The following is a 25,086-nucleotide window of genomic DNA, read 5'->3' on the forward strand; positions in this document are numbered from 1 at the left end:
TAATTTAAGGAATTTTAAATTAGAGGTACTCTAAGTCATCAGAAGGCAATCCTTCTACTGGTTGCAACTGTAATAACGTTTATTAGTGGGTGGCACAACTAGTATAAGAAAATCAATTTTCTTGCTGCTAAAGTGAATCATTCTGGAGGGAGATTTTGTGTTCACATGCTCTTTACCTTTGTTACAGCCATCGGTAGTCGTTGCACTGAGTCACTCCATATTTACATAAAGTAAACTTTTCACGCCCACATCTAGTCGCCAACGGTCATTGTCGCTCATGTCCCCGGACGTCGCCAGCTCTGATTGAAAATAAATATAGTCTGCACTTGCTTTGTCGCTGTGAGTTGTGTACATATGAATGAAGCATTAATCACTTTTATTTAACCAACCATCAAGTGGTCCAGCAGTAGGATCCCGTGCTCTCACTGCTGTGGCCCGGGTTCGATTCCCGGGCAGGTAGCTAACCCAGCCACTGAAGAGTTAAGTCTCAGTGCCATTCCCAAGCCCGGATTAAATGGGAGGGTTGTGTCAGGAAGGGCATCCAGTGTGGGCAACCTGTGCCAAATCGAAACATACGGACCAAATGATCCTCTTTGGTGACCGGGGAGCAGCTGAAAGAAGAACCACAACATTTAACCAAGCATCAAGGGATAGCATCAAAGTTTCTGAGCTTGACTGACATTGGCTTATTCATTGTTCTTGAGTAGTGTTTACTTTTTGCCTTACAGTAAGGCTCCATAAGGACAGGGCATTTCCCAGCATGTCAGGACAGGAGCTCAAAACGAAACGAAAGAATAAAAAGCCCTAGCAGTACTGACTGGTGAACGAGTCGCATGCATTAACGTTCAGTAAAAACTGGCACATGGATTTTCCCTGCTGTTCCTGCTATGTGTCAGTTCGTTTCGTACACACCTCTTGTGTAGTAAGGGGTGTGTCCTGGCTGAGGCATGTCCGCACAAAGCGGCCACCTCTAACAACAATCGAGGATTAAATATCATTACCTGTGTGAACTGTAATGACTTGAATATCTCTAGGGTGTTATTTAGTTGACATGCACAAACACCTTATCCTGTTTGCCTCCAAGTACTCCGCAGTGTCTGCTGCTGTCAGCGGCCGTGATTTTGTGTGAATCGAGACACAGAATCCATTTTGTTGTTTTCACCCGGGCGAGAGTGAGCCCTACATCCTCGCCGTCTCTGACAGCGGCAATTAAAATGTGCTCACCCACACGTTCAGAAAACAGAGCTAACGAACCAACATGCTAGATTAGTATTCTGTGTATATGGTGTAATAAAATAGCACTTAGCTTTACTGTAAGGATATGGTTATTCGTAACAGGATGCTTGGTTGATTATATATTATATAAGTATTTCACTGAGGTTGATCTTCTTTATGTGACCACCAATTTACAACTGAACTTTATTTTATATTGCAAATATGAAAACAGTCCGTGTTTTTTTCCACTAGCTGGGTGGTAAACACAGAAAAAGGACGTTTTACTGATTGCAGAGGAATTGAAAACAGATTTTTTTCCCCCCACAGAGATTGTGAAGCCTATAGAGATGATTAAAGTGTTTGTATGACAGCGGATGGGAACCTAGCTCTGAATTCCGTGCCACATAAAAACGAATATTGCTCTAAACCCCAAACAGCTTTTAATTTCGTGCACAATTGTGCACGCCCCCCCATCATCCAACTCTGACACCTAAAGATGGTGGTGAATTCGGGGAAACTTTTATATGGAAGGAAGGTCATGTGTCAGGGATTTAGAAAAGGTGAAAAGTTTCTGTTACAGGAACGTGTTCAGGACCGAGAAGTTATCAGTAACATGACAAGCTCTAATGAGTCTAATGAGGAAATGAGTCTTTCTAGCTGTTATAAGTGATGACAGGAACTAAAATTCATTAGTAAATTAAAAATGTGTGAGTTGACAAATCACTGTTGTATGGAACAATTTTTCGGTGACAGAAAAATTATTTCTTGACAGTGTGCCGGTGTCATACGCAGAGGATTGTTTCATTTAACTTATAATAGCTTCTATAGGAACAGAAACAAAGCCACCGCTATAGCATCTTAGTTATATAAAAATGTATAGTGATGTTCAGTAAAGCCACTCGGGAGGTGTTTTACGCGTCAGTCCGATATATTTTATTTCTTCTTAAATAAGCACTTTATCCTGGTCAGGGTGGTTCATGTGACACCACTCTGCGGTCTTTTTGGGAGGCGAAACCTCGAGTAAGCCTGTGCAGAAGTGAAATCCCACAGAAACAGTATCCTGAACACAAACGAGACAATGTAAATAGAAATCAGGGAAATATCGGTTTCACGGATGCCTGGGTGATGCTGGATATGACTCTTCTCACCTGTGCTTTCTGATGCTCGACTCATGTGGGTTTGAACTCATGCTTCGCTCTGCCTGAGCCGGGTTGGTCGGTTGAACTGTGCTCTGTGTATGGCACCTTTCAGTAAAAGTACAATACACCTCAGGCGCTTCTGAAGGAGCTTTTAGAGAGCTTTAGATGGCTGGAGAAAGGGAGAAACACAAGTGGTACATGAGAAAGTGGTGGCATGGGTCTGCGTGGGAGAAACACTGTTTTTCTTCTGAAAAGAGTGAGAGATGAGGAAGAAATGACTGCCCACTCATTGGCCTCCCTTTGGAAAGCTTTTTATGACATTCTCTCTCTCTCTCTCTCTCTCTCTCTCTCTCTCTCTGTCTTACTCTCTCCCTGTTAGTGGTTGTGCCCACTCGCTCTTTTCATACCCACGCACCTGAGATGGATCGGGGCCCTCCGGGCTGCTGCTCTGACCATGTGCAATGTAAATTTGTGTTGCTTTATGTTTTGTTGCTGCTGTTTTGTGTATGCGTGCATGCACTTAGGCTGCTTTATGCGTTCTAGTGCATACGTAGGAGGCATTTCTGCATTTCTGACTCATATTTATTATCCGGGATGTTCGAGCGCTGTATGTTCTGCTATATGTAAGCATGCTTCTATACAAATAAGCTTCTCTTTAGGTATAGCACTCGTTCACATGGTAACCAGCGCTTTTTCAAAGGATGAGGAAGGGTGAAAAGAAAAAAAGGGAAGGGACGACGAGCAGGCAGTGAAACCCATGGACTGTGTAATGTGTCAAAGAGGGATCTTATGCAGCATTAACATCGCATAACTGAAAGGAGGATACTTTTAAACTCTTCTGCACTCATGAACACACACACACACACACACACGCACACACACACACATATCATGCAGAAACAGAATTGCAGTGAAGACAAACCAAAGCAGTGGTTGCTCTCTTTTTGCCACCCTGTTGGCTACATTTAGCATACACACTCCCACACACACACACACACACACTCATGCAGATGGCCCAAAGCTTGCAGATCAGTGCCTCGAGTGACAGCCCTAATAACAGCCTATAGCCTAGCAGAACTGCCTCCTCGGGCTGAGCGAGAAAGAGGGATGTGATTAGAGCACCGTCATCGCCATGACTAAGAACTGTCAAATGTCTGCAATACAAAAAGCAACTGGATCTCCACGAGCTGGCTAGCAAGAACAGAAAGGAGTTTGAATATCTTAAAATGTATATATGTGTGAATATATGCCATGTTTTTAAGGCTATATAAAGAGCTTCCTAACACCTGTGAGTGCTGCTGTGTTTTCAGAGTACTTGTGTAGCCTATAGGGTTTATTATTTGAAGAAAAATGTGGCTTCTTTCCATCACTGAACAGATGTATGAGAGACTTTTGACCATAGCAAAGAGGAACTGGAAAAAAGGAAGATGCATTTTTTGAGAAAAGCAGTTTTCAAAAAATCTCTTGTACGTCTGTGATATTTCATACCACTGCTAAGCCAAATCCTATGTCCAGAACACACATCCTGGTGTATAGTAATAGGGTTACGTGGTGCCAGTATTTATTAAAATCCAGCTTAAGTCCAGCTTAAGGCTGTCATGTAACACTCCAGGATACAGTGATCTTAACCAGAACATAAACACGTTAGCTCTCATGTGCAATGCAGAGAGACAGCACCACATCTCATCACTGAAACGTTGCTGATTTTTTGTCGAGGGCATAAAAACCATGTGCTAAATTAATATATACTTGTTGAATGTCGTTTAGCCTGTATGAATGCACCATTAATTCATATATTACAGTAGCAAGCATCAACTGGACCATCAGGTGTTTGGACTGGACAACACATTTATCGACCAGTCGATTAGCTCAAGATTAAATGACTTGTCGAAACATGCACAGTGTAGCCTTTAGTGCAAAGAACTTTTACGAATAAACCTGTCTAAATGGATGCACAGATTCTTTGGAAGCTCATCAAGAGCCGTTTAAGATGTGTCAAGCTGTAACAGAAGGTGATAGTGATGAGAACATTAGCACATGTATCATAAATCAGTTTGTCAGGACTGATGTGCTGGCACTGAGTCACTGGTGTTAACAGACCAGAATGTCCTTGTGTTAAGTTAACCAATCACTTAAGCAGTGCTGATGAATAATAAATAACATTCTTATTTCCTGAGACGCATGGCTTATATAATGGGTTTGACTGACATTTTTAAAAGAGGTAAGTGGTGTCTTCATTGCTGGTCTACGACAAGTGAAGTGTTGGAGCAAATGTGCAGCAGCTGAGGATTATGGGCCTTGCTGAAATTCCCAGTAGCTGCAGATCGATCGCCCTGGGATTTGAACTCGCAACCTTCCCATAGTCAAGGTCTAAGAGAAATGCTTCACCACCAGCTACAGAGACTGCTGGAATCGTACTTGCCCTGTAAAGTCCTGCTTTGGAGCTGCTTGGGGTTGAACCCTGGACCTCATCCATGCACAGCATTCACTGAGCTACATCCCCTGATTCATTTTCTATAACATGGCCAAAGCCCATTATTGGTGTGGTAGAAGTTTTATTTTGAAGTGTTCAGGCTGCTCTGTAGTTACTGGTCATCAGAAAGCTAAAATTAAGACGCAACTTTTTTGAGTTGCCGCTTGAGTCTACAGGGGAATGTAAAAGAGGAAACTAGGACATGTGCTACAATAAGAAGGTTGCTTGCATGTTGTATAGAAGTAGATTATGTTTAAAGCTTATTAAATTAAGGCAGAACACACACACACTTTGCATTAGATTTTTCTAACACGCCTGATGATTTGAATCACTCTGCAGTGTGTGTGATATCCGGGCTTCTGTTAAAAGACAGAAATGATTTGATAAGATCTGATGGTGAGGTGGTGTGATGTGATGGTGTGGCGATCTTGATACTCTTCCCTGCTGCAGGCCCTGGGAAAGTTTCCGATATGTTTTATTACTGGGCTTTTAGTTAACCGTGGACACTGAAAATAAATGCATTTATTTTGTTGTTTATTTTGTAAACGTCATCGATACTAACCTTGAGGCTCCACTATCACTGTGGGTTCAAAGTTCGCACCTACAGTATGTAAACACGTGTGTGAAAACGTGCAGTTGGTCAGGCCTGGTTTGCATAGGTGTGTCCTGCAGTGCTGACAGTGAGAGTCCTGCTATGCAGGAGGCATATACAGGTTTAAGCTTTAAGCAGATTCTAATTCTGTAACTAAAAATGGCTAAACATTCAGTTGTTTGCGGTTCAGTATGCATTTTTAAAGCTTGTGTAGAAATTGGGGTTAGCTGATATTACCAGATTATACTGAGAATGTGTTACACAGGGATTTGTATACTAAAATTATTCCTAAGATACCAACAATCTTGACCCCTTCTACTCTATGAATCTGCCTGATCCATCCTAAAGCACTTTGGTTGGAGTCTCATCGCTTGGAAACATTGCTGCTGTTGAGGATGAACCCACATGTGCAGACTAAAGATACTGTAGATGAGATTGCTGTAGATAGAACCACTTGGAAACCATGGAGATGCTTTTGGACTACAATTGATACGAACAGTTTTGCACTCAAGTCTCCAGCGACCAGTTCATAACTTCAACAAAATCGACTTCATGTTAAAATTAGAATAAATTTCCTGGTAACACCCAGCTGAGGATGGCTTCCCATTTGAGTCTAGTTCTGCTCAAGGTTTCTTCCTCATATCGTCTCGGGGAGTAACCCTGAACTGATATGTTTATATTTGTGTGGGTAGTGGGTGGGCTCTGTGGTGGGATCATGAAGCTAAAAAAATAAATATGGGCCTGGGATTAGTAACAAAATAGAATTTATGGAAGGAGTCTCCAGTGTCACTGTTTTGTAATGTCAGAGGTAACTGACTTTGCATATTGTGGTTTCTCAGTTACATGACAAGTTGCATCTTTTGCCTTGCTTCACAAAAAACAGTGTTTCAAGAATGACTGCTATAAGCGTGTTATAACGCAAGTTTATAACAGGAGCTAACTTCTCTCAGGTGTCTTCCACTCAGTAAATGTAAATACAGACTGGTATGTGTGGTCATTGTTAAATTGCTGAGTAAAGAAATAGCTGTTATATGAGAATATAAAAGACAAGAGAGACAACTGAGACAAGTTCCTGTTCTCACCTCCGTTATAACTATAGGAAATAGTCATTCCCTCACTAGCATCTCTCTCTCTCTCTCTCTCTCTCTCTCTCTCTGTCTCTCTCTCTCTCTCTCTCTCTCACTTTCTGAAACTACGCCCTATCAATTTACCAAGACACCAGAAAATGTAGACTCCTCTCTCCTGAACAATGAGATCCTTTCCATATAAGTTGGATAAATTTCTCCTAAAAACAGCAGTGTCATAGTTTATGTTTTACTTTATTAAACACAATTTGTTAAAAATTTGTTAACTTTTGTTGTAAGACTCTGCGGCGCATCTGCTGTGCAAATTCCTATATGAGCCGTTAATATAGACACAATAGCACATTAGAAGAAGTGCATTAATACGAACCGTTCATCGTTCATGTTACAGCTGGAACTAGGGTACAAGCCATGAAAATAACACACACCTTCAATCAGATTTAAGCATTCAACCATGCTCTGGTATAATTTAGTGTAACAGCACACGCCATCATGTTTAATTTCTAACGTATCTTTGAACTTTTGATGTTTTGTGAATGAGGCACTGATGTTACTGTCATTGTGAAACTGTCTACATGTGTCATATAATGATATTTCACCCACATTTACATATACACTATATTGCCAAATGTTTTGGGACGTTTGCCTTTACATGCACATGAATTTAACATGGAGTTGGCCCTCCCTTTGCAGCTATAACAGCTTCAAGGCTTTCCACAAGGTTTAGGAGTGTGTTTATGGGGAATTTTTGACCATTCCTCTAGACGCACATTTGTGAGGTCAGACACTGATGCTGTATGAGAAGGTCTGGCTCGCAGTCTCCGCTTTAATTCATCCCAAAGGTGTTCTGTCAGGGTGAGGTCAGGACTCTATGAAGTTCCTCCTCAGCAAACTCGCTCATCCATGTCTTTATGGACCTTGCTTTGTGCACTGGTGTGCAGTCATGTTGGAACAGGAAGGGGTCATCCCCAAACTGTTCCCACAAAGTTGGGAGCATTTGTCCAAAATGTCTTGGTATGATGAAGCATTAAGAGTTCCTTTCAGTAAAACTAACTCCTGAAAAACAACACCTGAATTCAATAATTTGGAGGAGTGTCCCAAAACCTTTGGCCTTCAAACATCCATGCTTTGAGATAAATCCAAAATAAGGAGTTTTGGAAGACATTGTTATTGAGTTGTGACTGTTTTCCAAATGAAACAGACTTTATCTAAGTAGCAGTTACACTGCCCCAAATGCTGCAAATGAACACACAGGTAGTCATGATATTTTTATAACAGTATTTTGCACAATGAGTATATTTTATAAGTAATTATTGTTGCCACATTCCTGCTCTATTGTTCATGTCTTATGTAATAGCAGCGGTGCCATGTCATTTCTCCCAGCGCTCCAGATATAAGGCCGGTGTGGGGCTCAGAGCGCCGCCCGTGTCCACGATCACTCCAGAGGCCACCACTAACTGGGTTAGGCCAAAAAAGAGCTTCTGCTATCTGAAGGAGGGATTAAGGATATAAAATTAGCATATGGATATAAACCTCCTAAAGTTACCTTGATATTTACAAGGGCTGTAACCTAATTACCTGACAAAAAAAAAGCAAATCATGATTTCTACAATACGCTTTTTTTATAAATCACAATATTTAGGTTTTCTAGTAAACTTCTATCAAAGCAGTCGTGCAAAGCTGAGTCACTGATACGTTTGTCTTCATAAATAAAATTGAAAAACATTTAATAAAAGAATTTTAAAGATTCAGTACACAGTTTGAACATCAAATCAGTTGCTTGCAAAGTTTGTTATTGTTATTAAACAGTATGAAATCTTTGCCGTTATAAATCCATGAAACAAGAAATGAGTCTTGTGATATAATTTATCAGAATATTGATATATCACCAGGCTTACTGCTACTGCGCTCCCGTCGCTGCTGGCCACCCACGCTGCACATAAACAACCTGTATAAATAGTTCCAAATTAGTAGTCTGAATGCATAACATAACATAACATCTCACACAGCTGTCATGGTTTGCGCATGGATTTAGAATAACTTGGACACGTCTTTAGTAATATTGAATGTAAGTCAGATCGAATCCTGTGCATTTGAAAGCGTCTGTTAAGTGGGGTGTGTGCCGATGGAGGCTCGTAATACCCACCGGAACGAAACGGAGGGCTCGAGATGAAACCGATACGAAAAACATGAACAGGCAGCTCTCGAGAACACACACAGACCCTGTACACACATTCTCACCGTTCTCGCTATCGTTTCTCCCTCTCACTCTCACACACACAGAACCACACACTCCCACACCGTCTCTGCATCTCTCTGCCTACTCTGCCAAATGCTTCAGCGCCAGTGAGAGAGAGCGTTGAAGAGAAGAGAAAGCGAGAAGGAAAGGAGCACGTGCGTAGGCAGCAGGGGTTGAGATGTGATAAGGCCTCCATGGTAACGGCTTGTCTATCACAATTTATATAATCTTACCCTCCCTCTGTTCAGCTCGCCTGCATTGAAAATGCCTATTTCAGCTGCGCAGCTGAAAAATAATAATAATGATAATAAAAAAAAAACGATTCCAGACGATTTTATGGGGTATGTGTGAGCGTGACTCTGAGATTTCCCGTTGAACCGGTGAACCCTCTGAACTGCAGGCTGAGGAAGGGGTGAGAATAGCTGGAGCTTATTCACAATGCATCTCCCTTCCTTTCCCCAACTCCACAAAAACCCACCCACACACACACACACACACACACACACACACACACACACACACACACACACACACACACACACACACAAGCACTCCCATTCTCTCTGGTGAGAAAAAAACAATCAGTGATATGTAATCGAGCTATCAAAGTTTAATTACTTGAACAGACTAGTATTTGAATGCACTCTGACGTTAACACACTAATACATTTTATTCCCACAAACAGAAAACATCTGCTTTTATCGCAAACACCAGAGAAAGAGGAAAAGTGTGAATTATATCATTTTAGCTGATGATGAGAAGGTTGTGAGTCACAATGGATAAGGATGTCTGGCAAATGCTGTAAATGTGAACTGTACAACTTACATAGTGCTGAGGTTTAGTTACAAGTGCATGTTACAAAAAAATGAACTATTTGCAATTATTATTACTTTTATAGCAATGCTCAGTGTATTACTCAGGAAGAATATTAATATTTCATTTGAAATATCAAATTATTCCATGTTGTTGGTCAGCGAACCGTGAGGTTTGGTAGTTTTATGGTGGTATTTTATGTGTTATGGATAAATGTAATTAACATGACAGATATTAGAGTAATAAATGACTGGGATGTGATGGTCAGATGTCCACAAACTTTTGGCTGTGAACAGTCACCAGCTTCTCTTTTTCTTTCACCTGAAGTTGTCCTGTGACTGAGAAGGTTTTATCCGGAACGTTCTCCTATGTTGGGAAACGTTCCAACCGTTACCACGTGCAGACACCCGAGATTAAAAATGCATGTTATAAATGTTACTGAACATCTCCTAACACAAAAAAACACAACATGGCAACAATAAGTTTTTATTTACAATTCCTTTTTGTTTTACAGTCCATTTATTAGCCTTAATGGCTTAATGGTTCATTTAAGTCGTACTCTCTGTCTCTCTCTCTCTCTCTCTCTCTCAAACACACACACATACACATTGTCTGTCTCTCTGTCTCTCTCTCTCTCTCTCTCTCTGTCTCTCTTTAACACACATACACATTCTCGCTCTCTCTCTCTCTTTCTCTTTCACACACACACACACACATTCTCTCTCTCTCTCTCTCTCTCTCTCTCTCTCTCTCTCTTTCTCTTTCACACACACACACACACACACACGCTCTCTCTCTCTCTCACTCTCTCTCTCTTTCACACCCCCGCACTTTCAGCTGCCACCTCTTAGATAAGCGGTATACCAGTTTTCCATACACCACTTTCAATATAACTTTCAAAACCAAATTCCTATTAAAATTAATATCTGCACTGAAATCTTATATGGAATGATTTCTTCATTTACTCTTCCTTTTTAAACATTTGTATATATTTTTTGGTCAAACACTTCTTTATTAAATGACAGTATTTCAGCTTCAGTACAATTCCGAGGCATGCGACTGATTAATAAGGCTTTCCTCTGACTTCATTTAATAAGGATCATCCAGAACAGATTATCTAGGTTAAAATTTGAAATTGACATTTTATGTCGCGTTGCAGGTTTATAAAGCGCTCGTAGGAACAGCAATGCAGATTTATGAGGGAGCGCGTCCACACTGACATTTTCAGCTCTCGATAAAGATGAGTGTGAACTGTGCTCCTGAGCCTCTCGTCACTAACCATCAAGCGTAATGAAATGTAATTCATGAGTTAATTAACATCCAAGCATTAACAGGGAACTCATTCTACTGTTGCCGCTCTGTCTCATCATGCCCTGTTCTCTGTGCTCTCTCTCTCTCTCTTTATCGATCACGCCATCTCTCTCCCTCCTTATTTCTTTCACACCTTTCTCTTGAACCTGCATTCATGGCACCAAACTGGAGATAAGGCAAAACTGATTAATAAAGAAAATCAAACCCTATAGGAAGAATAGTGTTAATAGTGGAAGGAAGGAAGGAAGGAAGGAAGGAAGGAAATGTACTTGGGCACTTGTCAATATAGCATTATACCATGCAGAGGAACAGACATGCTTTTAGACATCGTTTTTCTATGCCAGTTGACAGTGTCTTTTGCCGAAAATGTTAAGAAGCATGTAGTTTGGGTGAAGAAAAGGTAGATTATGGAACCTGAACCATTCGGATGTTACATATGTCACATATCCAGACAGTACAGTTCTTTCTTTAATTATGGTCTGAGGTGCATCAAGGTTGTATTTTAGGGCTCTTTAAACTTCATAAACAAGTCTGTTGGCCATGAAAACAGATGATTTTGTGTGTTTAGGAATAAAATATCTGTCTTTGTGATTGGCAGTGGTGTTTTGATAAGACTGAAATTAGGCTTTAAATTGCTTTGGATAAAAAAATTCTTGGCAAATGAATAAGTGCCAGGATTTGAATACTTGTTAATATGCATTTCATACGTCCCAAGGTGTGTGGATGTATGGTCTGGTTTTCCGTGTGTGTGTGTGTGTGTGTGTCGTGAGGAGTGGGTGTTGAAGATGTGCTTTGTTCCAAACTGGGCAATAGATTTGCTACACTTAAAACTGCACTTTAATGTGCACTGGTGGGCTGAAAGAGAGAGAGCGATGGATGAAAGAGAGAGATGGAGAGTGCGGGGGCAGAGAAAAGGATTTTACCATGAGGCATAAAGGCTTTATTTCCTATATTTCAGATACTGCGGACCATATTCATCTCATCAGGTTAGATATTACATTTCTGTCAAGTATCATTGGGATTGACATGACGCATGATTGACAGCACTCATCATTCATCAAATGGAATTGAATATGCTTAATTCAATTATTTGTCATTTGTTTCCTTGTTGTATGATTTTGTTTTTGTGGTTGAGTTGAACAGACCTTCCCAGTTTATGCTCACAGCATTTTCTTATCAACCTGAAACTCGGAGCCAAATAAAAACACACTTGGGAGTCCATTTCTATATGCTGTGAGGCTTTTCTTTGGGAACAACTGGTGTTCAGTATGAGCTGTAACCCTCTATAAGTGGATCCATACTCTCTACAGTGTTATTTTTAGTTCCTCGAAGCATCATCTATTTCCACATGTTAACTCAAGTGTTAACTCAGCAGTGGGGATTAGCACTGTGTATGTTGTTAGGTTTATATTTGGACTAAAGGGACTACCCCTCCTTTGGATTATTTCCTCTTTTTAGACTGCTGGATATGTACAATCAAAGTACATTGCACTCAGCACTGCTATACACTATGCCCGACATAGACCTTACAATATATTAAAGCAAACTGGTGATGTGTTTTTTACTGGCCTGGGTTGGCATTTATTCACTGATCCCCTTTGATGAAATGTGTGTGTGTGTATGACAGTTGCTCAGGATATCTGTATCCTAACCTGAAAGGTAGACCAACCATGGTTCAGATGCAGAACCAACATTGGACTTACAGTCAACAAATGTATGAAAAAACTTCAGAATTAATATAATAATGATATTAATAATAATAATAATAATAATTCTTCTTCTTCTTCTTCTGCTTCTTCTTCTTCTTATTATTATTATTCCTATTATATTAATTCTGAAGTTTTTTTTTATATATTTGTTGACTGTAAGTCCAGTGTTGGATCTGCATTATTATTATTATTATTATTATTATTATTATTATTATTATTATTATTATATTTTATTTATTTATTTAATTTTATTTACAATTCCTTTTCAGATCAGTGAAGTCACGACATGAAACAGAAAGTTAAAGGATGAATAGACGGAAATATGTGTTTATTCTCTGCTCCAGGTCATCTGTTCAGAGTGGAGCTGTGCAGTAGCAGAGTGGGTGGCTTTACTTTAATACAGACAGTCAGATTAGTCAGATGTGAAGCTTGCTGGACAAAGAAAATCCACATTAATGACAGAACCAAAGAAAATATTCTAGGCATGTGTGGTATTGCCCAAACATTCAGTGGTCTTGGGAATGGTCTCGAATACACCTCTGTTGCAGAGACTGTGGTGCAGTCATATGTATGATTGTGAATCAAAACATAACCACTGTGGTTTGTTTTTATTTATAGCCATGAACTAATCATATTAACTGTTGTCACCATCTGGTTGTGTTGGATGCTTAACCTGACCAAGGAATTTCATGTAACGTGACCTTCAGACATTTTTAGTTAGTGAGTTAGGTGGTGCAGTGAAAAAATATTCTGTACTTGTGTATGTATATATATATATATATATATATATATATATATATATATATATATATATATATATATATATATATATAAGAGTAAAGCTTTTCTTTCCTTTTTCCAGTCAGAGATTTGTCAGAACCAGTCTGAAGAGAAGCAATAATACGTCTTGGAATGGTTGCTATGGTTACGTGGATGACTTTCTGATCTGTCTGATCGGTGGGCAGACTGAGGTTTGGGAAAATCTAGGCTTGACTGGTCTTGTTTTGTTAAATCAATGACACAGTTTATCAGCACGCCCACAGGAAACTGGGAGATCGGTCTGAAGGCCGCTTTATATGCATTTTGCAGACTTCTGCCATATCAGTAAAGGCTGGACAAAGATTAACACACACAAGTGGGACTAAAGGGCAGTATGGAGTAATCATTCTCTTAGCTCTGTTCCTGTCCCTCATCTGCTCTGTTTTCTACTGCGTTGGAGTGAGTCCTAGCAACTTTGCATCCTATTTGCTTTAATGTGGTATGCAGCACTTTGATTCACTGCCCATTTTCTTTCTTTCTTTCTTTCTTTCTTTCTTTCTTTCTTTCTTTCTTTCTTTCTTTCTTTCTCCCCTCCAACACACACACACACACACACACACACACACACACACACATACACACACACACATACACAAAAACCCATTTAAGGGTTGTTTCCTTAGCAACCATGAGAAATTTGCAGCTGTGACGATGTGGACAGGGCTCCAACTATCATATAAACACAGTGTCAGGTATAAATCTGTGAAATAGGGAGTTTTTCATTTTCTTTTTTTACACTTATTGAGCATTTTTAAGCCTTTGTGTTTCCCCTTCACCCACTATTGCTGAAAGTCCATTGACGTCACATCCAAACTTCCAGTCAACCCATGTGGAGCCAGGACAAGTCTCAACCAGTCAGTAACATCTCCCACACATCTGGCCTGGCGTTTAACACAACTACAGTGAGGACTGCTCCTGAGCCCGTCGCAACCTTGTTAACCTGACCACAGAGAGTAAACACTGATTTGATCTGGCTTTTAACTTGCTGTCAGAGTGAAAGAGACATGAACAGAAAGCATAAAGGAAAAAGCAGCAGCGGAGTCAGATGACAGGAACACATGATATCAGGTTATCTGCTTAAATGGCCAGCGTCATTTACCAGATTTGACATCACTGGGCTCAGCGGTTCTGTGTTTTACTGAATTTTCATTGTGCGTTGCTCTTTGGGTAATAGCCTGAGGTGTTTCTCGTAGTTGTTTGCATGAGCTTTTTGCATACTACGTGAAGGATGTGGCCTACTTTTCAGGTCTCTGCTCATTTCGAGGTTACTCTTTTGGATCATTTTTAAAGTGGCAGCACATGCAGTTTTAATCAATGATTAATATGCTTCAGATGAATGTAACCTAGATACCGATGCATTATTTTGAGCAGTACAAAAATGCTAATGAAGGATATATGAATGTTATTAGCTTTAAGACTTTCGTGTTGTATATGTGGTGTTAAATATGTAGAAATAACAGAACCTGGACTCTCCTTGTGCTGGGGATGTTTTGTCATGTTTATTAAAGAGACTCTATTGTGAAAAAAAAGAGCAAAACTGAAATCTACAGATATTCTTCGCAGAGAGCTCTTTATAAATCCTCCATTCTGTGGCACCCAAGAGTCACAGTGATTGGCTCAAGGCATACTGTGCATAAATATCACATGCACTACATACAAAGAACAGGATACATGACAAGCCAAGTCAATGTAATGATGGTGCTGCTGTTGGAAAATCATCAACATGGTGTGAGGCAGGTTTAAATGTTATAATTTGTTTTTGGCAGGTGCATAGTGTTTTACCATCAAAAACGTTTTAGTTTTAGTGTTGCCTATTTTAATCTCTGGACCAGTGTTATTATGGAGAGGTGTGAATTGTTTGCTCAGCAAGGGGTTCACACTCGCCCTCTTTTCCTGTTCACCATCTGCTATAGAAGGAGTCATAATACTCTACACACAGAAACCCAACATTGACACTGTATACATTAAGGAATGTATGCGAAAGAAACGTTTACACACCAGTCTCGAACTTTTCTCTTCTTAAGACAAAAAAAAATTGTGTTTTCTTACAAGCCCTCCATCCAGAATCTTTCCTATGCCTGAAATCTTGAAGTTAGCGCTTTATCTCTGACTATTAGAAAGCACTGTTATTAGAGACCTCTTCCAAAAATGGAAATTACATCACACATGAGTTTAAACCCGGAAGATCAGAGGTTCAAGTTCCAGCACTGCCAAGTTGCCACTGTTGGGCCCTTGAGCAAGGCCCGTAACCCTCTCTGCTCCAGGGGCACTGTATCATGGCTGACCCTGCGCTCTAACCCCAACCTCCAAGGGTGGGGTATGCGAAGAAAGAATTTCACTATGCTGTAATGTATATGTGACAAATAAAGGCTATTTCTATTTCTAAACCCATTCATCCAGCTTGAGCTGTATTTCACAGGTTCAGACATAATATGAAATCATTTAATCGAATGTTTAAATGACTAAATGCTTAGACGAAGCATGCTAGACTTTTTATTTGTATCCCTTTTTTTTTTTTTTTTGCAATTTCCTTCTATCCATCTTTGCATATGTTTTGACCAGACAGATCTAATTTTGAACCGAGTTCATGAGAAGTTATTACGTACATGCAGGAGCCTCCAGCTATTTCAAAAGGAATGTGAAAGCATTTACTCAGGCATGCTTTGTCCAATGGATTGAAGAGAACAAAAACGCAGTGACAGTTGAGAAGGTAAAATACAACTTTTTTTCACACCAAAGATGTTTGGGTTCATGACCGGTCGAGCAGGTCTGTCGTTGAGGAGACGTGTGTACATGGCATGATTAATGATATTCTCGCCTGCAAAAAATGTTCTTGGTGTAAAACCTCCAGTTTCCACATCTAACATATTTTTGTAACGCATGTGCTAATTTTCTCTCCTCTCTCTCTCTCTCTCTCTCTCTCTCTCTCTGTCTTTCTTTTTTTTTTGCAGAGATACTCCTGGACGACTTCATGTTGACACACCCTATCTTCCTGGCATCTGACAAGTTGCAGCAGGTCCTGCTTCAGCAGTATCCTTCTCATAATATCAGCATCGGTCATGTGCATTTAAGGAGCATGTCTTCCAAACCATAGAAAGAAAGAAAATTGATCATTTCTTAGCAAATCGTAGGGTTTGTTTATATGAACCCCCCTTCTTTTTTTTCGAAGTTACGTGTACTTATTTTATATTATATTTCCTTATTTTTGTACGTGTACGTATTTTTGTTCCAGACGTGTAGCAACAGGTTTGGTGTATTTATATTATCAGGGATCTTTGTAAGAACTTTTTCACTGCTTATAGTAGGTTGCACAACAGTTACTCTGGCTCGGAGGAAACCTTCGAACATCCAAAGGCGATGTGTTTAAGGCAACAATATGCTTAGTAGATGTTATTTTGAAGCCGAGCATGTAACATGTAAATCATATAACATATATTTTGGAAGACAAGTGGTGTGCATAAATTGTGGGCTGTACCTAACATTTTGGCTGCTAGCATTTCTCATTGGAACAATTAAATAAAACAGCACTGGACGGTGTACGCCCACAAGCAACAACAGTAACAGTTGCTCCCCGCCCACAAGAAACAGACTTAATGCGACGTGTGTGAAAGCCGGATCCCACAAAGTGAGGAAAGAAGTTCAATGTTTTTTGTTTTTTTTTAAATTCAGAAGTATTGCAAAAACTTAAACGAAATGGAAAAAGTTAATTTTTGCTTTACTCTGAAGGACATAGGAGTTTGTTGCTCTTATTGGATTATTTATGATACCCACAATACTCACAGAAAAACCATACTGTGACTATAACATATATTTTCTGTTATAGTCATACTGTCGACTGCGTTGTTCTCTCTCAGGTTGTGTTATGTAAAATACTACTATATTAAAAAAATGTAAACTAGGAATATACAGTCATTTTGATGGTGTACATCAGCTCTTGCCGGAGTTGTTTGGGGTTGTGTTTGTGCGTGTGAATAGAGGACAGTCATTGCCCCCAATCTCCTTGGATGACCTAGATTCTCAGTTTGAAGAGTCTGTCCTCTGAACTACAGTAGCTAAAGTAGTGTAGGGACTCGTCTGCTCCCAGAGCATAAAGCTGGGAAGCCTGCATGCCTCACTTCTCCTAACGCCCAGTGTCTGCACCCAGTTCTTCCTTTGTCTGTGTCTCTCTGCCCTGATTATCTCACCTCCTCAAAACCCCTCTCCAGGTCTGGAAATCCAGGCCTAATCAAATCTTTTGTTGTAGAAACATGTCTGCTTCCTGCTGAACCTGCTGAAGACAAAGGGAAAGCCCCTTGGCTGTCTTCCCTCTCGCCATTCCCGATTGGATTAGATTTTAAAATAGAACTTCTCTCGTAGCTTACATACATACATACATACATACAAACACACACAGAGTGAGTGAGGGCAAAGCTCATACCTTGAGCTCTTTGAAACACTGAGCTGGTTTGCTCCACTAAGAACCAGGTGCCACTGAGCTCAGCACGATGTTTAGATCTTTGGCAAGAAGAGGCCAAAAATACAGTTACTATATCTGGACTGCCATCAAAGGCAGTTTGTGCGCATGTCCTGTTTGGCCGTTTGGCCATTTTGAACAGGAATAGTGGTTTAAATGTGGACAGGGTGTTTGGGAGTCAGTCTTTAAATAGATCTGAAGAGCAGCACTGGAGATAACCAGGGCAACTTCAGACTGGCCTAAATGGAAGTTTGAAGTCAGAAAAACAAAACTCTGATCAATATGTTATGTACTAATCATACAGATAACTGACGTGCGACTCCTTGTGACGTGCGAGACCCTCTATGGCAATATTTGACTAAGATACCTGACTGTTTTGTGATGTTTTGTCTGTTGGTAAGTAACAAGTTGAATTAAAAGTTTGCACTTCCTGAACAACCCTGTTAATAACAAACTACTATGAGATAAGGGAAGAAACTTGTGTGTGTCTTTGTGTGTGTGTGTGTGCGTGTGCGTGTAGACGTGATGGGTGTGTTCCTTTGCCTTCACCACTGCTCTGAGGTGGTAATTATGCTGCCTGGATGGCCACATGCTATTCTTTGTGTTTTTCCATGCTTGTGTCTGCTTGTTAGATGGGACAAATAGGATCACATATTTTTGTTCATGCCTCTCTGCATTCTTTATAGAGCAATACATGATATCAATATCACTATCCGTAATGCCACTTTTCAAAAGAGTGAGTATCAAGTGCCTCCATTGTTAATGACTGGAAGGTAGTTGATTACTTAGTTGATAGGTGGTTAATATCTCATTTTGTACCTGTGAAGTACATCTGAACATTGTACAAGCTTTAAAAATAACGGCTTAATATTTAAAAGCCCAATAAATGACCCCACCCCCCAAAAACGTTTTCACAATTTTGTGAACCTGAGCTAAAGCCGGGATTTATGCACATACATACAATTAGGCAACATCTTCAAGTCATTCCTCTATCCTAAACAAGCCCAATTACTAACATTTGCTAGCTGAGCTAGTTGGCTAAGTATCTGCTAGTCAATTACCTTGAATTTTTACGAAGGTAAATGTAAAGGTAATGTACCATAATGTTTGAGATTATGTCACTAAAATGAGCTAAATTAGCTGAGCTGCTAGTTAACTGCTTAAAAGCCCACTAGCTGCTGCTAAACCTTGTTAACTGCTAATCCTGCTAAAAAATACATAAACTCCTCCTGTCATTTTAAGGAGACAACCTTCACTCCCCACGTGCATCAATGTTCCTTGCCCGCCATGACCCTGTCACCGGTTCACCACTGTTCCTTCCTTGGACCACTTTTGATAGATACTGACCACTGCAGACCGGGAACACCCCACAAGAGCTGCAGTTTTAGAGATGCTCTGATCCAGTCGTCTACCCATCACAATCTGGTCCTTGTCAAACTTGCTCAAATCCTTACGCTTGCCCATTTTTCCTGCTTCTAAAACATCAACTTTGAAGGACAAAATGTTCACTTGTTGCCTAATATATCCCACCCACTAACAGGTGCCATGATGAGGAGATAATCAGCGTTATTCACTTCACCTGTCAGTGACCATAATGTTATGGTCGGTGATCAGTGTATGTAAGCTTAATCACCACTTTCTAACTTATTGATTGAGAATTCAACAGGTTTGGTACTAATATGTTGTAGTTGTAGTCACAAAAAAGACCCTCTAGTTTATCTCAGTTTACAGTAAAAGTCATATGTAGGAGGTCATCTGGTACACAATGGCAGATTTCAATCCTTCTTAACGGTGTGCTAAGATTTGGAGCTGAACCCAAGCAGGGCGAGGGCTGGCCCACCTGGGATGGAGCGGAGAGGAAGCAGGCTGTGTTGAGTGTGGCCTTCCGCTACCTGGACACATACAGGGAACTGCTACAGGAGGAGGGGGACAGATCCAACAGCTTCCCCAAGGTACAAATTTCAAAACACACACACACACACACACATTCATCCATTCACACATCCGAGAGAAAAACACTCCAGAGCTTTCAAGTGTTATTCTGTGCAGGAGTCTATCAGCGTTGCCATGGCAACAAAACTGACTCAGCACTGCCTATCTGAGGTCGTAATTGTTTTGCCTGCTTTTTCCAAGTCCAACTTTTCTTCAGCACACACACACACACACACACACACACACACACACACACAGATCAGTTTTGTTTCCCTTGAGGAAGAAACCATTAGAATCATTCGCTCAGTAATTCCCCATTCCACTTGTTTATTTGCTAAGGTGTGTTCTCCTATTCTCACTTTCTCTTCAAATAGGACCTGTACCTTTGCGCCGTGCAAGAGCTCAGTCGCTTTCCCGAGCTGGTGGAAGATGTTCTAAAGCTCCAGCGCTGGTCTGAAATCCTACACAACCCGTGAGTGACTTAAACATGGTGGTTACTCCACTTTTGATCTTTTCTGTGTGAGTCAATAGCAGCCAATATGTTTGTTACACCAGGAACAAACATCACGGCATGATTTTGATTAAAAACCAAATCCACATTTCGCTCATTAACCCACAAATCCAGCTTTACAGGTCCCCGCAAAGTTCTAAAGGAAATTACAAAAAGATCTGACGTGACCTAGTCCTTCCTATATGTCTGGCTGCCTTCTTTATTATACAGTAGCAAGCTATAAAATCCTAACAGGAGATGTACGATAGCCTATTATGAACCACAAAGCCACGGTTCTGTGAAGATGCTAATTGGGAATGGAGTTGCATCTGGTAACTGATGTGTTCCTTATGTGATGTTAAATCCCTTCACCATTTAATGAAGCCTTTAAACCTTTCACATTTAATTTGGAGTCAAAAGTAAGATCCTTACACACACCATTCATTCACGATTAGCAGATTGCTTGTTTATAATCAGGGACATGTTTTCAATATATATTTTTTTTTTTACCATTTCTGTTTTTCATAATGGAGATGCACGTGGGCGCCTCAGACTCAATACCAAGGACTTTCTGAGAAATTTGAGTCTAGATAAAAGTGCGAACAAAAAGCGAATAAATAAGGACCGCCAACCAAAACACAATACACGAATAAAAGCATTCTTTTCGCACCTTAAGCGTGTGGCTTTATCTGTCAGTTCCATGCACTAATTTATTGCAGTGCTGTTTGTGTGCAGAAGAAAAGTGTAGAAAGAATGTGTGAAGGAGTGTGGGGAGCAGAACTGTTATTATAACACAATTAAAACCCCCCAAAAGGGGATTAGAAAAAATAAAATAAAGGTCTACTTTCTAAGACTATTTTCAAAACACGCTATACATGGAGGTTGTTCATCCTTATGTAGTAGAATAAATTCATTAGCATTATTTATTATGAATGAGTGAATATATTAATGAGAAACAAAATATTGATACAGCAGCTGCAGTGTTGGTAATTGTTACTCATTTACTTTCTGACAGGCGTATCAGTCTGGAGAAGTATTTTCTTCCAAAGATAGCATGAGAAGCATGCAGATGTGTCGTGATAGAAATGATGCACTATTATACTGAGCCATGATGAAGCAGGACCAGAAGACCTTTTTCTTTATAAGCCCAGTTTTCTGTGCAGTTTTTTTTTTTTTTTTTTTTTTTTTTTTTAGCTGTTTATTAATTCACCAAAAACTTGAGATTACTGAAAATGATGAAATTCCATTTTAAAAAAGGATTTTGCTTTGATGAGGGACCAGGATTGAGTGGAGTCTCTAGGAATCCACAGACGTGTGAGACAATCCTATTTTATTAGGTTATGTTGGTAAAAGTATTGTTATAACCCAAGCAAATTGATAGCGTGTGCTGGTTTTAGTTTGGTTCTACTTAGTAATTCCAAATAATAGAAAATTGTGAACACACTAATGACAGTAAAAAAAAAAACACATTGGTTAATATAGACAGCAGGTATCTGTTTGTCTAGTTCAATGACTTGTTTGTGCTGAGTTATGTGTTCGTATTCATGTTTTCAACACGTGCAAGAGATTAAACATGAGTGTTATATCGTGCTCTTATATTACCTTGTAGTATATTTTCCCAGAATAAATCTTTTACTTATGTTAAGGTGTAAGAATGATGTCTTAGCAGCATAACTCGCAGTCTGCTGTAGATCACTGTTAATGCACTGCTGAAAAACAGTAGGTTATGACAATTCGTGGGGGGGTGGGGGGCATGAGTAAAGGAAATTTCAGATGTATGTGCTTATTACATTCTGAAAGTGTAGAGATTTAATAATCCGACGCTTTTGAGCACCACTGGGGACCAGATCATAGTTTATATCCTAAGAAAGCCGGAGGGAAGAAATGATCGGTTACGTCTTTCCAATTAGCAAACAAGCTGCAGGTTATGCTGTTGATATAAACTGTGCACATAATGCTGATGTTTGTGTTCTCTCTCTCCCTCGCAAGGCTCTGTGTTAATGACGTTCTCTGTATTTTTCTGTTTCTAGGGCAGAGGAGGACAAGGAGAGTCGGAAGAAGCAGGTGCGTCCGCTCTTTCGCCACTTCAGACGCATAGACGCCTGCCTGCAGCCGCGAGAGGCTTTCCGTGGCTCAGACGAAAGTGAGTTCATTCCACTTAATTAACTGCATGACTTTAACAGCTAAAACATAAAAAAGCTTACAGTAAAATTAGACCTGCAGTTATTTGCTAATGGAGGAATCCTAATTAGCACTGTATAGCAGAAGTGAGGTCAAGGGGACGCCCCGTTTTTATTATTATTGAAATAAATTATTGGACTTCATTAGTTAATATGACGTTATTGGAGGTGTGACTCGAGCCAAGTGCCTTCCAGACTCGCTAAGCAATTAGTCGATAAGCAATCCTAAAGAGGAAATGGCTGCTGACCTCACTGGCCCGCTGAGGCCTATTTATAGTCAAGATATATGACCAGACCAGGAAGCAGACAGCAAACCAATATATTGATCAAGAAACAGTTACAGTGAACTGTTGACATTTCAACAGTGAAAAGTAAACTAAAAAAAAAAAAGTTCATAAAATAAGTGCGGGAATGACTTCCAGTACTAAATGTGAGAGATTTTACATTTTTTGGTGTCTTGTTTCAAAGAAATACAAAACCCGAGTTGCTTTGCTAAAGTCTGCAGGGCTTTTTGATTTAGAAGACGTTTGTTTTTGTAGTTTTCTGCAGGGTGTACACACCCGACCACTCGTACGTGACCATCCGCAGCCGTCTGTCCTGCCGTGTTGGAGAGATTTTGGCTCTGGTGAGAGAAAAGCTCCAGTATAGTGAGGAGCAACCGACCCAACCAGGCAACCTCATACTGGTGGCTGTCACCTCATCTGGAGGTAAGTGTCAAGAATGTTAGGCCCAGGTATTAGAGGAACATTAAATAGAAAAGCCAAATCTTCATCAAATTTATGAGAAAATGTAAGAAAATTAGGGAGCGAGCCTGAAACCATTTGTTCAGAAGGAAGTAGGAAGCATGGATGAACCCGTTTTATACATACAGGCTATAAATAGACAAATACACACATGTATGCATGTGCAATTTAGTAGTCCCTTGTAAAATCATGCTTATATAAGAATCCCTATGTAGTAGATGCCGTAATTGTATATAATTTTGCATTTAATAGACACAGCAGTGTGACGGTTTTGCATGTTGATGTTTCGGTGTGCTTCTCAGTATGGGTTGAGTTCACATGTGTAACATTAACATCCTGCTGCAATCTGTGCTCTTGTCTTTCTACGCAGAGAAGGCCGTGTTCCGTCCCAGTGACGAGGCTGTCTTCACCACTCTGGGCGTCAACACGCACCTGTTTGCTTGTGAACCCTCTGAGCTCGAGAGCCTGGTGAGAAACCTTGCACTGAGTCACCTGCCTTGCAAAAATGACATGAATTCAAATGAAAAATGAGAAAGGACCAGCAGGCTCTAATTAACTGTGTATTTGACACCTTGAGGTAACTGTGCATTTGACACCATGGGGTGAATAAATCTGGGCACAGGCTCATCCGAACCGGACAGCTGATTAGATTAGTTGGATATTACAAAACAGTTAATTTCCAGATGAATTGTGTGTGCTGTGATATTAACTGTAAGTATTTGTATTGTTTATAAGAAGTCTGTAGTTTTACCATGTGAGAGTTCTCATTGACGTGTGTGTGTGTGTGTGTGTGCGTACATGCGTACATTAGATGCCCCTGCCTGAGGAGATCCACTGGTCCCCGGGTGACAGTAAACTTCATGACATGAGTGCAGAGGAAGTGGCCAACCAGCTGGTGGTGTTTGACTGGGAGCTCTTCAGCTGTGTCCATGAGGTCAGACAAAGCCTGCACATACACACACACACACACAGACAGACAGACGTTCCAGTTCTCCACAGCTGCCTCACCCTTCAGTGCAGATATTAGGAAAAAGAAAAATCACTGCAAGTGCCAACAAGGATTTTATGTTTAAACAGGTGGAGTTTGTGTGTTATGTGTTCCATGGAGAGGAGGCTCGATGGCGCCCCCTCAACCTTGAACTGGTACTGCAGCGGTGCAGCGAGGTGCAACACTGGGTGGCTACAGAGATCCTGCAGTGCCAGTCACTGCCTAAGAGGGTGCAGCTGTTGCGCAAGTTCATCAAGATTGCAGCTCTGTGAGTAAACTGGTGCATGCGTGTGTGTTTAGACTCAGTTCGGCTGCTATTAGTGGCTCATCCTGTAGGAATAAGGAAAGGCATGTCAATTAGCCTGAAGTACACGTATAATTATCACCTAATTATCTAATAATCGTTATTGGATTTCAGGTTTTCAGAGCATGTCCTAACAGTCTGCTGGGGTTTTGTTTCAGGTGTAAGCAGCAGCAGGACCTGCTGTCGTTCCTCGCTGTAGTTTTGGGGCTGGACAACCCTGCAGTTAGCCGTCTGCGCCTTACCTGGGAGGTTAGTGACACCGTTCATCTTCTCCCTTTATTATTTCTCTCCAGCTTCTTCCTGTCTCCAATCCTCACTTTCTCATAGTCTATTTCTCACATCTCTTGTATAACATCACATTACTCTCTCTCTCATATCTTGTTCTTCTCTCTCCCTCTCTTGCCTGCTTGAATAAACACATACACACATACAGTACACACACACACACACACTTGTACATACACTGTTTTTTTTTGTTGCCTTCTTTCATTTGCCAAGAGCCAAGTGTTATTCCTGGCCCAGGCCTGTTAGCTGTAGTCATGGCAACTGAACCGACTAAGCAGCACCTTTTTAAAGGAAACACTTCTCGAACACACCTTGCCAT

The 25,086-nt window shown here is 40.4% G+C and overlaps 1 protein-coding gene and 1 long non-coding RNA gene across 3 annotated transcripts in view; one reads left to right on the top strand and one right to left on the bottom strand.

Annotated features, from left to right (window-relative positions):
• rapgefl1 (Rap guanine nucleotide exchange factor (GEF)-like 1) overlaps positions 1-25,086 on the top strand; it is a 41,553-nt gene that overhangs the window by 5,129 nt on the left and 11,338 nt on the right. For both annotated transcript variants that reach the window (XM_058377095.1, XM_058377088.1), the window contains exons 2-10: positions 16,344-16,422; positions 19,647-19,797; positions 20,152-20,249; positions 22,298-22,410; positions 22,987-23,154; positions 23,561-23,658; positions 24,002-24,124; positions 24,268-24,446; positions 24,641-24,731. In XM_058377095.1, coding sequence (XP_058233078.1) covers positions 16,344-16,422; positions 19,647-19,797; positions 20,152-20,249; positions 22,298-22,410; positions 22,987-23,154; positions 23,561-23,658; positions 24,002-24,124; positions 24,268-24,446; positions 24,641-24,731 — 1,100 coding nt within the window. The remainder of the gene's footprint in view (positions 1-16,343; positions 16,423-19,646; positions 19,798-20,151; positions 20,250-22,297; positions 22,411-22,986; positions 23,155-23,560; positions 23,659-24,001; positions 24,125-24,267; positions 24,447-24,640; positions 24,732-25,086) is intronic.
• On the bottom strand, positions 6,577-8,836 carry LOC131344655 (uncharacterized). Its single transcript, XR_009203352.1, has 3 exons — positions 8,648-8,836; positions 8,391-8,449; positions 6,577-7,989 (listed from the first exon to the last, which is right to left on the bottom strand). It is a non-coding gene; the product is annotated as an uncharacterized LOC131344655 (long non-coding RNA).

Source organism: Hemibagrus wyckioides, linkage group LG02 (genome assembly GCF_019097595.1).
Source record: "Hemibagrus wyckioides isolate EC202008001 linkage group LG02, SWU_Hwy_1.0, whole genome shotgun sequence".
NCBI lineage: Eukaryota > Metazoa > Chordata > Actinopteri > Siluriformes > Bagridae > Hemibagrus > Hemibagrus wyckioides.